The sequence below is a fragment of the Ischnura elegans genome, chromosome 11 (assembly GCF_921293095.1).
Source record: "Ischnura elegans chromosome 11, ioIscEleg1.1, whole genome shotgun sequence".
In the NCBI taxonomy this organism is placed as follows: domain Eukaryota; kingdom Metazoa; phylum Arthropoda; class Insecta; order Odonata; family Coenagrionidae; genus Ischnura; species Ischnura elegans.
Genome location: NC_060256.1, coordinates 10404028 through 10423276, shown reverse-complemented (window position 1 = coordinate 10423276; position 19249 = coordinate 10404028). Strand labels below are relative to the sequence as shown.

The 19249-nt window shown below is 39.8% G+C and overlaps 1 protein-coding gene across 7 annotated transcripts in view; it reads left to right on the top strand.

Annotated features, from left to right (window-relative positions):
* The window catches only part of LOC124168345 (ribosome-binding protein 1), a 76829-nt gene that overhangs the window by 3303 nt on the left and 54277 nt on the right, over positions 1–19249 (top strand). For 6 of the 7 annotated variants that reach the window (XM_046546535.1, XM_046546536.1, XM_046546532.1 and 3 more), the window contains exon 4: positions 117–486. In XM_046546535.1, the coding sequence (XP_046402491.1) occupies positions 117–486 (370 nt within the window). The remainder of the gene's footprint in view (positions 1–116; positions 487–19249) is intronic. The other variant, XM_046546533.1, reaches the window with a different exon arrangement.

Genomic DNA, 19249 nt, shown 5'->3' with positions numbered 1-19249 from the left:
ATGAAGCCTGCATCATGTGCAATGATATCTGCCAATATGTGGGAGAAAAGTTTTCGTTTGGTTTCTTCAAGTAAACTGTAGAACCTTAGAATGTGCTTGTTTTTTTTTCTTCCAAGAAGGAGGAGGCTGGAAGTCTCACGGTGCACAAGGCTAAGGAGAAATCAAAGCCCGCCAGTGTTCCTGAGAAGATCCAGTCCCATTCTGATCAAGCACATTCAGAGCCTTCTGATGCGAAGGCCAAGACTGGAGAGAAGGAGCAGAAAGTTGAAGAAAAAGTGAGTCGAAGCTATGCTTCCGCACCAACTGCTGCCGTGGCTCCCACACCACAGCCTGAGAAGGCCACATCCGTGCAGGAGGCTGTGCGTGAGGAGATAGAAGCGCAGGCTGTCCTGCCAGTGCAAACGGCTCCAGCCCCTGCATCATCTAACAGTCAAGAAACCAAGCGCAAGAAGAAGAAGAATGATCTGCTTACTCTCCAGCAAATGGGTGAGTAATGTTGTTGCTGAATTTCATCGAAGGAGCATGTTTTATCGACTCTATCCATTGCGCGGAATCCCAAAACTACATTCTTCAAAAAACTAGCATTCTGATGTAAATGAATAGATGGTGTGTGGGGGGGCATAAAACTGCAATAATGCATAAAAATGGCCAAAAATTGTTTAGGTTCCACAAAGTTGCACTGCAGAAAAAAAATTAGAAATTTATTTTATGAAGTTGGCAGTGTTTATTCATTGTAAATCTTTGCACCTGATAGTGTGTTAACTAATATTGTCAGCATCAATACCTTATGTTGTTGACATGTTGCTCTCATTAAGTATCTGTCATATAACAGGGCCAGGTCTCTGTTTTACTCCTTAAAATTGATAGTTTGGGTTTTCCCTAGTTTAAGAATGTTATCCTTCAATGAGTATGGTTTATTAAGTATTAAGCATTATTAAAACACTTTGTACAATTCCAGGATTCTCTGTAGGTCTTGTGGGATGGTACCAAGTGTTTTAATAATGCATAATACTGTTGTGTGCCACAAAATAATTCTGGAACCCTTCACCTTTAAGGCATATTATTCTGAAAATTTATTAAAGTCATTTCTGTTGAACCCTAAATTTTCAAGTATTTCAACACACATTATATTTGGTTATTTTCCAAAATTTTGGAATTATCTGATGCCCATTATGCATAAGATGAAGAAGTGTTTGTTGTAAATAGGTACTACTTGATAGGAGCTTCATAAAAAACTCTCTATGCATTCAAATACGTAATTAGTGAAATTAAAATTTTGCTTGCGAATGTTGATGGTTCTGAGATATGAATTTCAGTATTCAAGGTAATGCAGGTGTCCTATGCTTAATATACGAGTGTGTATTTTACTTGAAATTTTGGATGGATGACAGCCTATTTTGACCAGCTGGTTATGCAGTTGTGCACGTTATGTTTGCAAATTTAGGGTATATTGATATATTTTTCAATGTGATCATGTAGTTCAATGGTGTAAGGAGTCAGGAGAGGTGGTCGGGAATGGAGTTTGATCTGTGTGTGTGGTGTGGGAAGAGAGTCTGTGGTTAGGGGAAGGTTGGGATAAGGCTAAACCATAGGTCAGTAAATCATCTCTATGTACAAATGCAGGGATCATTTGAGTTGAGCGGTCTAGTGTCAGAGAAAATTATGGGCATCAATCGTCTTGCTCACTGATTTTTTTTGTTGATTGTGATACTTAGTGTTTCATGCCAGAGGCTTGTTTGTATAGGCAAGGGTAGATCTCATCCTAGATTAAGCCACATCATATGAACATCACACATTCATGGTATAGGGGCTGGTTCCATTCCCTGCGCCACCTTGCACTTCAAGGATTTTGATTTTGGTTGTCAAAGGCTTCACCCAAGATTTGAACCCAGGCCCCCTCGATGAGCAACCAAGTGCTCCACCCACTCATTTACTGCATTCACATGGCTAACTCTGATTGTGATAAACTTTGATTTTGAAAGAGGGACCTTCTATATTTCCATTATTCAATGTTGCTTACTTTTTGAGGATTATTATGAGGCTACTTATGAGAAAAACCTAACCGGCTTATCCCTTACAGAAATAGGTTAATGACATATTGAACTCGTGCCTAGCGATTGCCACTTCTCTGCTACTCTTCTGCATTGTGTGAGGGCCTCTTGTGCTTTGCTGTTGTTTATCCTCTTGTAACTCCCCTCAGTGAGGTTCTCCCTAAAGGAGTGATTGAACAAGCTATAAAATTGCCAACTCATGGAAAATGGCTGGCATCTGTGGCATCCCTTAACTGCAGTCTTACAGGCAAATCGCTAAATGGGGAAGATTGTCATTGTTACTTATGTTTCCCTTCCATGTAAAAAATTCTTATAATGAATGGTGATTTTTCTATATTTGATTGTTAGGGGGATGTGTCTGCTGCTGTGCATGGTAGCAACTATATATTTGTATGTTTTTACCCTTATAAAGAATTACCAAACCCTCAGAATTGTATGTCAGAAGTATCCATTTCAGCACCATCAAGTGGACATTTCCTGATCATTTTCAATTCATTGCATGTTGACAATCAGAAGATTGACTGGGGGCAGCTCTCCCCTCTGCTCTCTTATTTGATAGCCTTTCAGTATTTACATAATTATTCTCTTTTAAATCCTTAAACACACTTCCAAGTAATTGCCCTGGAACTCCTTTTTCGTTTCTTCCCATCTGTGAGTCATTTGGCGATTGTCTTCATCCAGCCACTACGTGTATGATGGGGCCAATTCAATCCGCCTGTCACCTTCTTTGGGTTTCTTGAAGGGTTCTCTTTTCTCCCATTCATCTAAGGTTTTCTATTTCTCATTACTCCCTTGTTTGACCAATTTACCTGCATCATTCTTTGGTAGCACCACATTTCGAATGCACCCTCTTTGTTACTTCTATGCTGCTGTAAGCATCCCTTCCACCATATTCACTACCATACCAATGTCCATACTTTACTACCATAAAGAATCATAGTGCATATGTCTCATCTGATGAATTGTTTCCTCACTTTAATTCTTGGCCAGAAGTAACTTCTTGTTAGGAGTTTTGAGAAGAGGATGGTGCTCCACATTGAACGGTTCCCCACATGTACTCCTGCAATGCTTCTTGTGCTCTTAAAATTTGCTGAATAAGTGAAATGGTGGATTTTTCTCATCCTATAACACTTTGGCATTGTGTCATCAGTAGTGAGGTGGCTTTTAGGGCTGTACGTGGATGTATTTGACTCTCCCACTCCCAGCATGCCATCTAGGAGGTGCTCCATTGCTATTTGACTTCATTGCAATATGTCTGGATTTTACTTAATTTGATTTGAAATGAATAGTGCAAAAAATCTACAGGGAAAAAATCATTCGTCTTGACCTGGATTTGGCGAAAGCACTCGACTGTAAATTGGGGGATGCGGGTTGGTATCCCAGTCAAGGCAAATGATTTTTTCTCTCTTTATTTTTCACACAATTTGTCCATTGTGGGTGACTCCCGTAAAAGTTATCATCGTGACTAGTCCAGCCTGCTTAAACTTAAAATGAATATGTATTCACGTGCATTTTAGCAAATTTTTATCTGCGGAAAAAATGAATTCATACATAATCTTTTTAAGGTAACTGAAAATTTTTGAAATTATATTGAGAACTTTATCCTCTTCTGGCTTGATATTTGAGCTGCAACTCTTGAGTATTTATTTCCGTCACTCTGTCTTATGTTAGTGGTATGGAATGCAATCTATTGCTCTGTCCCTAATTATCTCTGATGCTTTCCGATTTCAAACCATATGAGGCGTTGATTCAAGGAACATGTTTGTGAGGTTTAGTTGTGGTGATTTGGGAGGAAATATATTTTGGCCTTTCAATAATTTCAAACGTACTGTGGGGAACATATTTACATAATGAGTTCGCTGTGTAGTTGAATCTCCCTTTCTGGGTTCTGGGCAGGCAAGAGGGTAAATGGAGGAATATGGGTAGCCACTGTTCAGGCCCACTGCTACTAGGGGACCACTTAGAGGTCCTCCCACCAAGGTACCCCAAGAATGGGGTCGTTTCCTTCATCATAGAAAACGAAAGGCATTGATTGTGATTCGTTACCCACCATTAGTGTATTCATAACGTGCAAATTATTTTGTTTTAGAAATCCCAGTTAGACAAATGGCAATGGTCAATTTTAACCGCATTTGAAAAAGGCCAGATTGGCGCCCATGCAATGCCACTCCATATGACGTCACAGGGACCTAGTTTCTATACGAGTAGATAGGAGTTTAACATCGTCTGAGATTACCAGTGCATGCATGAGGCACAGAGATCAGGGAAACATGTCTTAATAATCACCTTGTAAAATTTCCCAAGGTCGGTAAGTTTCCTTCGTTTGATAGGGTATTAATAATCCTTATTTAAGCCAAGTGCTACATACCTGCTATGTAGCAGCCTGCATCGGCTCAAAGCCTTGCACCAAGGTCACCTCACACGGTGACAGTAGGAACCAGAATGACGTCACACAGGGTTTTCCCAGCATTCATACTTAGCCGTCTCGTTCTCGTGCGCTTGAAAATTTTCACTTTTCATTTAATTGGGAAAAAAAGACATTGTCATTAAAAAATCTAAAAGGGTGAAATAAGTTCAATAGGAGTAATAATCTTTCGATTTAGACAATTAAAAAAAATAGAAACCACCCTATTCATGGAAGCTGAGCATTGTACCTAGGCCATTTTCAGATGGAGTCGCCTGGAAGCAGCACCCTGGTGGAACCTATTCCATTCTACTTGAGTTTAATTTTAAAACCCCAATCCAGTGTGATGGGAGTAAGGTCGTGTAACACATGAAATATATGCGTTTCACACAAAATTGTATGCGATGGGTTTTCTCTGAATATGAGTGGTGGAAATTTTTGCGGATGGTTGGCCATTTTGCGTAGCTCCCCTCAGTCTGGCTAGAGTGTGGCACATTGGTGGGTCACGGTCGCTCCTAAGTAGTTTCATGCAAAAGACACAGTAGTGGGTTGCACCTAACTTCCAGTTGCTCCGCATAGATTGCCATGTAGATGTATGAATGAGTGAAAGAATTTATTAATCATTATTATTCTAAAGATAGGTCTTTTCATGGAATAAATGATAATATGTTTCTTTATTTTGGGACTCTGCCTCTGTAGTTCTTTTCCTCTCAATTGTATGATAAGGATGGGTTTTATGCGAAATTATCAGTTAGTCCTGGTGACTGTCTGATGTATTGGCACATGTCAGGATGACTTAAAATTGTGAGCATTCCAGTTGTTTTTTTAATCTCTCGTATGATTTGGCTTTCCAAAGCATATTACCTGTTGTTTGCTGAAGTTTAATTGATATTATGTCTTCAATCGTAGCCTTCTAGAATGTAAGTAAATTAAAGAGTACCTCTTTCTGAAGATACCAGTCTTCTGGGCTTCACTAAGTGGTAGTTCTTCTATTGAATGGCAATTTACTAGAGTTGCCTTTGTCTTCTTCAGGCCAATGAATTAGTTTTTGCTGCATTTTAAGTTACATCTGTGAAATAAGTCATGAGTGGTTGTTGGGTTTTGCCTTTTTCTTCAAAACATGTTTCCAGGTGTTGACTAATTTATGGTTGTTTTCCTCAACGAAAATTTCCTCATTTTTGGTGATCTCTATGGTCTCAAATATTCCATGTGGAATATATCTTTTTTCATCAGACATTAGCTTAGCCTCGACAAATTCAATGTTGTGCATATGTGTGTTCTCCGCTGTGGAGGAGTTTCTACGTCGTCTTCCTAGTCACCATTTTGTTAGTCCATTAGGTGGTATTTCTGTGATCTGGAAGTTTACCTAATGTTGCGGCTCTCACGGCTGCATGTTGCTTCGTTTTCACTGATCTTTATTTGCATAGGTACTCAATCTGTCGTTTGTGCTAGAAGTTCCTTGGTCTGTTATTATTTGCCGCGGGCTTTCTTCTTGTCAAAACTTCTCCATAGATTTTGGTGTTCTTGTTGTCCCTCTGCTTAGCTGTTTTTTCCTCTGCGTTCCTGAAAACACTACATTAACACATTATAATTGAGTATTTGTGTGAAGTAAACCCTTGTTATTAGACCATATTCTAATTGGTAGTGTTGTAAGTTCTAAGCAAAATATTAGTAAGCAATTATTAGATTCCAAATCTGGTCCACACTTTTTCTCTTTGGCAATGACTCTTGCATGGTATGTAAGGGCTGGTGCTTGGTGATCAAAGAGTTCAAAGAAATGGGAACTTTCGTAATTCTGAGGAGTGGCTAGCCTTTCTGTTCTTATTATTTTGCTTTTGGTGTGTCTATGGCCTGATGCACCAAATATTTGTACTTACAATTGCAATGGAGTTTGATAAATGAGAACACCCCTTTATCTGGTTGTTGGCCAGTTTTCGAATTGCCTGCTGCAAAATAAATATTGTAGAAATATTGCATTGTAACTTTTTGTAGAATAGGATGGGGAGACCTTATGACATCACTCCGTCCGTCCTCCTGACCAATTGCTGTTGCTTTCCTGGCCGTGAATGGCCATGATTTATTTGTATAATTTATAGGATATTGGGTGAGATTGAATGGTTTTTTTGTCGATATTATTATCTCTCTCTCCTCCTGTGTAATGCATATATTTGTAGTAAGTAGCACTGGCTGGAATGCATAAGCCAATTCCAAGCCAATTGTAAATTGGGGAAACACCTACGTTTGAAAATACAGTAGATTCCGGTTAATTGGGACGTATCGGGACTTATGCACTTTGCCCCAATTAGGCGAACCCATAAACAAACGTTGAAATCATAGAAAGAAGAATAAAGAATGTTTGAATGCAGCATAAGTTTATAAAACTATTAATTTGATTAATAAATCAGCAAGTTTTGTTAATTTATTATAATTTTTTAGAATTATAACAATTTAGCTAAAAATATTTTTCACAGCCTCGGGCGACGCTGAATGAATGTCTTTTACTAAGTCCTATTAAAGGAAGTCCCATCCTCTTGAGGGTAATATAACAACAAGAGCTTTCAAAATAGGGCAACAATAGGAGCATCTGTGAAAAATTTCTAAATCAAAGGAGGAAAATATTAAAAATAGTATTCCGAAAACAAAAAGTTTTAATTTCGTCGCGAGTATAGAGTCTATGTCGCAGACTCATGGCCCAATGAAGCGTCATGCTGTCCCAATTAAGCGGAGAATACTCTGGGATATTCCTCTATTGGGTTCTGTTCTTCAAGATCTGGCCCAATTAAGCGGCTGCCCCAAGTAACCACTGGACCCATTAAACGGAATCTACTGTACTCTAACTACATGAATTCGTGGGTATTTATGGCCGGTTATGTATGCCCTGAATATTTCAAGATGATCGCGAAAGTTCAAAGCAAGTAATGCTTCGTCATTAGCCATTATGATTTAGGCCTAATCCCTCTAATAATTCCATGCGACGGCGACAGGCGAAGTAATTCGAGTTACGCATTTGAGTATGTTCAAAGTGGCGGGTGTAATCCATGAATCAAGTTTTTATGTGTAATCTGGAGAAATGCCCTTCAAGGTCATTATAATAAATTGTCCAAGTAAAGCCCTTATCAGTATCAAAGGTCATTATTATAAAATCCCTCATTCCTTTATGTATATAATTATTCCGACTGCTGGTTTTTTTTCGTAGTCTTCATTAGTGATCATGCTTTTGCATATCGAGTAACCCAGCGTATTCTTTGCTCTTAGATTCGATCGAGTTGGCTCTGTCGCTTCCCTTGAGGTGGATTATCTGTTTTCGCGACCCGCGTTTCTTATCGTTGACGATTACCACCCAATGCGCTGATCTCGTTCGAGTCTTCCTACTTATCTGCCCGCGTCTGCATCTTCAGCGTGAGGGTCACTAAGATTTTACGCTCCGATAAGTGCAAGCGTAAGCCCGTGAAATTACACACGCCGGTACATTAGTCACGTGTCTTAATTGGATGGAGAGGGAGTTCCCCCATCCATGTGATCACGTATCGTAACTCGGCGGAATTTGCCTTTCCCGTCACCGAAAGCCCCGATTCATGCCGGAACTCGATAAAATTCTTTGTGTTAATCGTCCACATTTCTTCAAGTTGTTGTCGAAAGATCGTGCCTCTCTCATTGAATTCTTGCAATTTAAGGAAGTTCATGGCTCATGCATATCGATGGTTAAGTTCTAACAACACGTATCTAAAAATATAGCAACTTTTCAGGGGAGCAAAAAAATGTTTGATTTTTTCTAATCGTACGCTAAAATTAAAAACAAAAAATTCATAAAACTGAAAGAGTAGGATACATTTGCCAACAAAGAGTTGTTTTTTGCTTGAATTTTATTTTTTAGTGTTATTACACTTTGTTTAAGGTACCTGTGTCGAACCGGCCGAATTTTGAGGTACGTATTGTTAGAACTTAGCCATCGATATGATGAAAGTTGGATCAAGGAACGCATTCTTCCGTCTCGGGAGCTGTTCTTTGTTTTGGACGGATTTATCGGTGAAAACTTATCATCTTTTAACTTTCGTGGATCAAATTTTTAATCTTTCAAAACGCTATCGTCTTGTAACTTTCAGGGTTAGTAGACTATATTCAGTTCAACATAAGCGTGTATTTCAAATGTTGAATAATTACCCCTGATAGATTAATAATTAAGAGGCGAAATTTTCATATATGAGATACAGGCAAATGTGGACAACGTTCTGCTGTGTACGCCCTGAATATTTCAAGATTATCGCGAAAGTTCAAAGCAAGTAATGCTTCGCCAAAAAAGACCGGTCGAGGAGGAGGAAAGGGTTATCATAAAGGGCAATGGCAGATTTTAATGGAGCGAGTTCATGGTCAAGAGGATCGAGAAATAAGTGAGGCTACCTGCTCTTCTTGTCCGTCCAACAGTTTGCTTCACAGACTTGGGTTGCAATTAAAAAAATTGCCGCGAGCAAAAACTTTTCCTCATTATTCTTGAAAGAAATTACTCATACGGCACTGGCATGCGTAGGCGACGGCTGAGTCAAGGCCACTGCGTGGAAAAAATCGGCGAAAAATCAAAATGAAGTTCTTAACGAAAAGTTAGCGTAATGGCTCTTGGGCGTTTATGTAAAAATCACTATCATTCTTCTGAAGAACTAACCGTAAACTGTCGCACACACTATTTGGAAGTTGAGTGTCTTAGCATTAACTGCATCGGTGTCTTTTCCGAAGTTAACCTCCCCATTCCGCATTAGGAACATATTATTTTTCTTTTCTGGATGTCTTCGTATACTATTGGTGAGATTGAGTTAACAAAATACGGATGAAATATGAATGAAACTAATGGCAGTGACACTCTAGTTTAAAAAATTCCACGTTAATTTTCCAGTTTATTCCGAGTCGACCAAACCCAACCTCCTTGACCAAACTCCACGCTATTTTTCGCCGTTATTTCGCTAGTTTTCACTTTTTTCCGTGAACGCCGCCAAATACTCTTTACGATTAATCAGTTGCATTTTTTCCATTAACCAGCGCATATTCATATTGCATGCCCTTTCCCTTACTCAGTACTATTGCTGATGTGTGCACGTTTACTGGATTGCATGACCCATGTCAGCAAATCTTCCTTTCAATATCGGTTCTTTAATTATGTGAAGATCTGCTGACCAGTATATCACCATCTAATAATATCTCGGATTTTAAATGCCGACGTTACCCATGGCGTTTTTGATGACTGGGGAAACATAATCTTCGAATGGTACGCTTACGCTCTTGAAATTATGCCGATTCACAAGTCGTTCCCCGCGGTCACTCGCAAAGTTTGAGTGAAGCGTGTTACAACTAAGTTCATTTGCACCGCATGGCAAAACGAATGAAAGTAAGAGTTTTAGAAATTGAGTTTGCGATTTTGCGTGATATTACAGGCGTTTCCAAGGCGACGTCTCAACGCCGTATATTCTACGCGTGATGGGTGAATTTACGTCATCGTTTGAGATAGAAATCGACACTAAACGGCGGTTATGCAAAAAGTAAATTTGTTTTTCATTTGAGCGATTGATAATCTAGAGAGGGTTTATCATAACTGGTCAAAAATCCTAAGCTTGGTTTGACGAAGTTCTCAACTCAATTCTCCCGTCAAGCTAATCTTTTACGTATTTTTTCTCTATCAAATCCTTCCTTACCTGCTTCGTACATTTTTTCGAAGACTTTCCTCTCCGTTATTATCACCCACTTCTCACGATATTTTTCATTATCAGGCTTGTATGCCTCAAGATATGGCCGATTAGTTTGTTTCGTCTTCTTATCAAGGTTTACGTATTCGTAAATTATGAAAAACGATAAATGACGACAATTTTAGAATTCCAATACGGGTGACGATGACAGCAAAGAATCAAAAAATCGGGTGGTTGATGAATTTGAGAAATGCTCCGCAAAATGTGCTCTATTGTACGGGGAATATAATTATTAGTGTATTATCCAGAAAAGCTTTAATTTACTTGCGGCTGAACTTACACATTCCCTCGAATTTTCTCTATAATGATATCATGCGTCATTTTTCTCAGTACGGTACAGGTACAAATCTCATTTTCGTTGCACAGCCTAAATTAAAAACATTGTATCATTGTATGTTTCGTTAGAACGCAGGTTCTCATAAAAAATATGAAAAATCATGGATTATGTAAAGTAAAAATATCTTTGGAGCTGCGCAAAATCATTAGCGTCAAGCGAGGGGTCTCATCTTGAATCAGCGCTTCTCATTGGCCGTTTGTTTAAATGCCCTGGTGATTTCAATCGTTGGTAGAACTATAGAAAAAATCTTGGAGCACTTTTTCAAAGTGGCCTTGTCATCGGTGTCGTTCATTTTACTCTTAAGCCATTATCGTCGTCCATTATCTTCTCTTAACATTTGCTGCAAGTCTTTGCAAATGGGTTCAAAGTTTTTTGGAAATGACATTTCATGACTTCAGACTCATTCAGTTCATGGAAATTATTCCATGACGCCCATAACTTTGTAAACTGAGTCAAATGTTACAACTAGCCGACCAAAATTAATATTGAATAAACGTTGCTCCCTGTGAATTGGAACAAAAGTGTTGAACATATTGAAATTCTGCCCTCTGAAATTGATATACTGAAATTCTCAAAACAATGTTTAGTCGTGCCAAAGAACGGCGTTTTTATCATGAAAGTGATGAGAATTTATTGACTTAAATAAAAGGTTAGTGAAGAGTCTGATCTGTGGTGTAGAGCTTTATAGTGCGGAAACGTGCATTCTTAGGAAGGAGGACGAGAGAAGACTGGAGGCATTCGAGATGTGGGTGTGGTGAAGAATGGAGAAGGTGAAGTGGACGGAGAGGAGGAGGAACGACGAAGTGCTAAACATGGTGGGTGAGGAGAGGCAGCTTTTAGATGATATACGGAGGAGACAGAAGGTATGGATGGAGCGAGTACTGAGCGGGGAGGGGATGTTGAAAACAGTGTTGGAAGGTAGAATGTTGGGAAAGTGTGGGTAGGATGAGAATTTTGTATAGAATAAATGGGAGTAGGCCTTGCAGTGAATTAAAGAGGGAGGTACGCGAAGGAAGATGAGGTTTCCAGAATGCTTCTAATGTACTCCATTGAAACCTACCTTAGTCGGGAGAATATTGTAAAAAATGCATTTTTTTTTGTAATTTGCTGTTGGCTCTTCTGACCTCTGAGGCCACCTACAGCTCCCGTTTTGGTGTTGTGTCAACTTTTCATAAATATATTGGGTTAAATTTATGTACGTATTTTCATCTCCCTGGAAGCAGCTCATTTGAGGCCTTTTGCATCGGAGGAAATGACGTGTAGAAACGATTATAACACACAACTATGCGTGACAACCTAACCAGGCGACCATCGGTTTGGCCGGTGAGGGCTTAACCCCGCCGCCGCCACCGAATGAGTTACGCTATGAGCGTGCCCCAGTGTCCCCTGCATCCATTGCGCAGACGATGGAATCCCCGCTTGGGCCAAACTGCTTGGCGGTAGCGCACTGGCCATCCTTCCTCCTCTTTCTCACGGGATCGCTGCTCACGGCCGCCGTCCCCCTTCTCGTGGGAATGCCATCGCCTCGTGTGTGTTTTCGCCGAACAGAGATCGCCTTCCCGTCCGGGTGGGAGTGAGATAGCGAAAGGGTTGTAAAGGTCAACATTCGACTGGCCCCGTACGTGAAAATTGAACTATTTTTAGTCTCTCTTTCCGAATATTTATATCATTCGATGTATAACGTTCCCTAAATGGGGCCACTTTGATAATCAATAAAATGAAAATTACTGTAGTTTTTGATTGATTCTTATTTCTCACGACAAAAACTTTTATCTCCGGTTTCAATGCATTTTGTATTTTTTTTCCAGGAAAGATGATAAAAAATGTATTGATACCGATCGTGGGGTTGAACTTTTTTTGGAAATTCGCCTGTAATTTATCAACAATTTAAATTTGATACATCCAATAGATTAAGCCTGAAGGCAATATCTATACCTGGAGAATGCTCGTATTTTTTTCTGTTTGCACAGTATATTTTTTGTTCATTGGTACCTATCTTCTTTTTTCAGCATCGCTGATCACTTATTGTTTTGTTTTTTGATCCTGGTGTTAAGTCTCGGCCTCTTAGATGTTTAATGTTGATACATACATTTTAATATCACACGAATTAGCGCTAAAGTGACTGATATGGGAATGTTTCCTTTTTATCAAGTTCATGACGTTGCGCTTACCGCTCACGGGATGACTCTTCGCACTTCTGGGCTGTGAACGCATTGGAATTGTTTTTGCTGTGCATGAAGAACGTGCGAATGTGAAGATCGTTCATTTTTGGGGGGCTTTAAATGTCGCATTGGACGCCAGCTATTTTGTCTTTCAAGGCGCAATCTTATCCGATTTGTATGAGTTGAGATAAAAGTTTTAACTTTGCGTGGGTGCTAAATTTTTTTTAGGAGTGCAATCGGTCGAGATCCTTCCCGAAATGGGTTGATGCACAATATCTGTGATTACCTTGGGCAAAGAGACTACGTGGAGGTGGCCCCATACCGCCGTGTAGAATCTTGATTGATGCTGCTACTTCGGGTGCATTTTAATCGTTTTGATAAGGTGTTTGCAGCGCTACTATGAGTGCAGAGGCATATATTTACTTTCTCTCTCTATTCGCGTTAACTTTTTTAAATCGCCAGGAAAGGCATTGAAAAGTTATAGCTTTTATGGATCACATCATTAAAAAAATCATTTAAGTTAATTGCCATAATTCTAGCTTATTCCTACGTGAAATTCGGATCGCTCAACCCGTCAGCGACTTTTATAAACCCATTTAAATGCGCGCTGGGTGACAACACTATTTTTGGCCGATTGAAATATCCCCTATTGTAAAGGCCGTTTTACACGGGCCACGGAATTGCGCAGATTAGAGCTGCAATAATTCCTCATTGTGGCTTGGAATTGTGCAAATGCACAGGCAAAAGTAGGACGGGCTATTTTTCCATCTCACATCCATGCACTCTAGCAATTCACCGCTTTACACGATGCAATTTTGGCGGCGCCATCATGTAAACATTAGATCCTGCAAGTACGTATCCCGTGTAGAACGGCCTTGACAATTATGACCTCGGGCATGTGGTATTATCATCATCCGTTGTACTGAGTTGTTTGGTTGGCGCGTGCGATCGAGTATCGATGTACTTGGGCATCTCGTGTTGCCAGCGGCGACCGAGGGGAGGCTGTGTGCGTGGCAGAGACCGCCCGCCCACCCACCCACCCCACCCCACTCGTCCTCCAGACGAACTGGCACGATGGAACTTGGGATGATGCTGGCCTCCCTTAACCTCCGCGCCGATGATCCCGCTACGTGTCTCCCGTCTCTAGGTGAGCTCAACACGCTCAGAAGCAGTGGCGTAACTAGGATTATGCTTTGGGGGGGATGAGGTGGTCCGGAGGGGGGAAATTAAAAAAAAATGACATGCCTGAATAAACATTTTACATAATTTTGGCACTAAAAATTACATTTAAGCAGATGCAGTCATTATATTTCAAAACTAGGCAATCTTTTTACTGAATTTTTTTATTTCTCTGATGTTTCGGGGAGGATCTATCCCCTCATCTCCCCCATAGTTACGCCACTGCTCAGAATATTGTTCCTCAAACTGTTTAATAGCGGGGATAACTCTCTCTGTCATCAAAGCACGAGGAACTCGCAAGCAGTTCGGCAGCGCCAAGCAGTGAAAGGGTCACTGGAATATTGTTAGTTTCTAACTGGGCATGGAACCGCTGGAGAGGCTGCGTTCGAGTCTGAAATTACTTGAATAATTATGCATGGATATATTTAGGGCGACGCAGTGAACATCATATTAGAACCTCTCTCTATATCCAGGTCCGACAGACATTGAGCGAATAGAGATATATCTTTAAGTAATCCTTACGTCATTTCTTTGGATTTTTATCTGCTGTGTTGAAAAAATGCGAATTTGAGTGGTTCCGAGAAAATGAACTTCAGCCGTCAGAGCTCTGCGGTTGCGCTGCGTCAAACATATGAGTGTGCATTACTCTTGATATTATGGAGACGATCGGATAGCAGCGGAAGGTCAACCCGCTTGTTACGTATGGGTTCGCGTTATGCATGGGAATTAGTAGATTTAGTTGGTAGAATTTTGTAAAAAAATCGGTAGCTGAAAAGGAAAAAGAAGTACGTGAAAAAAAACATTGCTATTTAACCATTTTCTCGCATTCATTGTAAAATTATTGACAAAAATTTCCGGAATTATTGTAAATGATTTTTAATCTAATATCCTTTAAGAGTCTGTCATGTATTTCCTCAACCAAAATGCATTTATTGTTGATCTAATTTCTTCAAAACTTATTCGCAAACTCGCAACTTTTATTATTAAATTGGCGTCGGACTATAATTCCTGGGATAGACAAAATTGTTTTAAAGCTGAAATGCTAAATTCCTGAGTTGGCTCTTCGGTGATCAATATGTTTTCGAAATAAGTGCTTTTATCGGGAAAGGACCGATGATCACTGTAACAGATGTCGCCTTTCGGAAAGAGATTGTGTGTTTCTTTGCCCGATTCCCGGTGAACTTATATGTTGGTCGGAGGATATTGATGTTCCTCGAGTTGTTGGAATGCGTCGCAAACATGGTCCCAAATATTCCGCATTTTCTATCATTGTGTTTCTCTTTCGACCACGCACCGCTCTTCTGCGGAGCAAGAGGAAACTACGGTTGTGAACTTAATGACATTGTTTCCTCTGATGTGATCTCATGAATCTAGAGGACTGCATGGAGGAGATCGCACCCAGTCCGTCCCGTCGAATCTTGATTTACGTCACTGCTTTGAGCACATTTTAGTTGGTTTTCTGAAATGTCCGCAGCGCGGCGTTTATTCTGTATATGTACCTCGTAATATTTAAATTCGTGAGTAATAGCATGTCGATACCGTTATGAACTTGTCCCCTGTCACTTATATGAAATTCTGTTAACAGACCTCATGGTAGTTTACTTCGTAGAATTCGGATCGCTTACCCCGTCAGCGACGCGAGAGTCTTTAAACCCATTCAATGCGCGGTGGGTGACAACACTTGTAGTGGCCGCGTGGACCATCCTCTGAAGGCCGTTGTACACGAGGCACGCACGTTTTATTTATATAACGCCAAAAAACAGCACTAAGGCCTTCACATTTGGTTTACAAACAAAATAAATTATGTAAATATAATTAAAAAACATGTATAAAAATAATCTCATAAATAACAACCATTTTCAACGTATACAATGCATACAAAAGGTGGGTGTTAAAAAGATAGTCTTTTCAGTTGGTTATTAAAATTAGTGCGGGAGCCAAAGAGGTCAAGGGAAGAATAAGTATTTGAGATTGAATTGAAAATGGAAAGTAAGCGATAAAAGAGGGATCTATGAGATATTGCCAGACGGAAATTAGGCTGGTGTAGAGCTTCAGTATTGCGGGTTTTGCGAGCTGGAATGTGGAGTGAAAAGAATTTTAGGAGATCACTGGATCTGAAGGACCCATTCATGATGCGGTAAAGAAATTTGATGTCTGATGTCAATCGGCGGTGGGTGGGGTGTAATACTCCAAGTGAATGAAGTATTTCGGCACGTGACGAAAATCTGAGGTGAGGTATGCGATGTTGAACTATTGCTAAGAAGAAATTGAGTGGACGGTTGAGTAGTTTTAGTGTGGTGGGAGAAGCAGTTGACAGCAATATTCAAGGTTGGGTTGCATACACTTAATTGCACAATCTGACGTGTGCACGAAGGCGCAGTCAAAATTGCGTCGTGTAAAGCGGTGAATTGCCAGAACACATTCGAGAATGCGTGGACGTGAGATGAAAAAAAATCCCCTGTTCTAATATCGTTCGTGCATTCGCCTAGCCATGAAGGGAAACGTATGCAGCTAACGTATGCAGTATACAATCCTGCGCCATTTCGTGCCTCGTATTAAGGGCATTTCCACGAAAATGTCAACTTTTTCTCTAAAATTAAAATTTAGGCTGGAAATATTTTATCTTGATACATCAGCAGTTAAATGATTGAATTTCATGAAATCAGTATTGGATTTGCTCAAACAACTTAGTTACTCATTTGGTGATCGTTGAATTCAAGATGGCTGCCAGAGATTTGTTATGAACTATTTCATTATAGTTTACAGAGTAATATTTATCAACAAACAACATAAGTTGTGTTCTATTGCATTGTGGGACTTGTGTAGTATAGTTTTGGCAACGTTTTGAAACAAATATCAGCTTTAATACGCAATGTATACAGATTTTAAAATACGGACAGAAGTGAACATGAAAAATTGGTAATTCCGTCACAAAAACTCTAAATTGTTTTTATTTTATCACAAATTTATAACATTGTGATTTTATTTTACTCCTGGAAAGGTAGGTTCAGGCACCATTTAAGGCCTTAAAATTATATTTTCTCAAAAAGGCTTAATCGAGGCCACATAGCAGCGTTACGAAATTACTGTGACAGAATTACCCAAAATTATAAAAACAACGTTTTATAAAACGGCCATAGTCCGTGGTTTGCACGTTGGTCCAAGCCTTAGCTTTCCGCTTAGCCGCCTTGAGCGCTCCCGTGTGAATATCTCCGGATCGTGGTATTTTGATCGCAGTCGAATGGCTCTCGATGTTCTTCCCCCCTCTATGTTCGTGGCATTTTCTTCTCTCCAGGAATTCTCGCACTCGGCCTCGTGCTGATATCGAACGCGAGAGATTGACGTAAGCAGTATCTTTCGAACGGTCAGCATTTGAATCCTCGAGATAGCCTCTTTCACTCCCTATAAATTTTCTTTCCTTTTTTATTTGCTCGAATTCATTACTACCTCGTGTAGTACCCTCAGCGAACGTTTTAAAGGAGGAAATAATCGTTTGGTCACCAATTATTGTATAATGGTTTGGTCGGCCTTCATGAACAGCACGCTGAGACCTCTGACCTCTGGAGGTTGGGCAGTGGTCAGGGGGCGTCACTCTCAAGGTCATTCTTTTACGTTTGTCATTGATAACTCGAAAACCGTGAATTTTAGAGAAACAATATAATAATACGCTATTAAGCTAGATAAAATTTTCCGCCAAGAAGTTATCATTTCCTGATGGATATATTGCTAACAGATTACAAGGGATGCAAAACTTTTAATTAATAGAATTAAATGGCATTAACGTAATATTTGAAGTTTATTTTAAGTGTGAATTTGTGGGTTACCGTTCCAAATCCCAATGATGGTCAATTAATTTTCTCCTGCTAACATTCTCCTCTTTGTGTGTACATACCCGACTCCCTAAATGTTTCGCCGTGGTTATTCCGGTCGTTTTCTCTGTAGTAAGTCTTCATCAAACATCATCATATTGTTCGACCATAGCAATGGGGTAATGTGGTGCTTGGCGTTGGTTATTATAGTGAAGGGAATCGGCGCTTATGATTTCAGTCACTAGCTATTTCACCAATTGTTCGGTCTATGAAACGAATAGGGGGGTTTCCTATCATTTTTTTATTGTATAAATCGAAAGGTTATTACCCCTGGAGTACGTATTTCACGCTATTAGATTTTTAAATGACGATATCTATTTTTCGCGATTAAATGAAAAGTGAAAAATTTCGAGCGCGCGAAAACAAGTATGAATGCCGGGAAAACTCCGTGTGCCGTCGTTCTGGTTCCCGCTGCCGCAAGTGAGGTGACCTTGGGGCGAGGCATTGAGCGCAGATACGACGCAGGATGCTAGCAGGTAGCAGAGTACCCTGGTAGCAGGTAGCGCTTGGCTTAAATAAGGATTATTAGTTCCTTATCAAACAAAGGAAACTTTCCGACCATTGGCAGTTTTAATAGGTGATTATTAAGACACGTTTCCCTGAGCTCTGTGCCTCATGCATGCATTGGTAACCTCAGGCGATGTAATACTCCTATCTACTCGTATAGAAACTAGGTCCCTGTGACGTCACGTGGAGTGGCATCGCATGGGCGCCAATCTAGCCTTTTTCAAATGAGGATAAAATTGACCATTGCCATTCGTCTAAACTGGGATTTGTAAAACCAAATAATTTGTATATTATGAATACAGTAATGGTGGGTAACGAATCGCAATCAATGCCTTTCGTTTTCTTTGATGAAGGAAACTACCCTATTATATGACAATGAAGCCATGATTGGAACTCTTTTTCGTGATACGACTATTTCATTTAAGTATTTACCGGTTAAGGTGACTTTGCATTGAGTATTTGCGAAGTGTTCTGACTGTATCCCCTCCCTTCATGGACTTCCCTCTTCAATTCACAATGAGGCCCACTCCCTTTCATTCTATCTTAAAGAATTCAATTGTATGAGCGTGGAATATAAAATTAACGGCAAATTGCAGTTTGTAGCTATCGGGTTTCGTAACTACCTACCATATTTTTAATGGCACCGAAGTTGTGGAACGAATCATTTCGCTAGAGAGTTGTGGGATTGTAACAATATCATATTTTACTCATTTCAAGCATCATCAATCATCTTATTTTTCGATTGTGATTTAAGAGACCAAATTATTTTAGCCGAGCAAAATACATCTAAGCTTTACCCGCGCTTATTCCCGAATTTATAAATAACTAACTATTTATGGCATATATATCAATGATATTCTGTCATGATGAAAGGGAAAAACTCCGCATTTTCCTCAAAAAGTTATTATGATCTCACGTTGAGATTCACTGCACTGTGGAATTGTGATTTTATGATAATCTTCAATTGGAAACGCCTGCTTTCTTTTCGCTCCGAGTCTTTGTTTTTTGTCA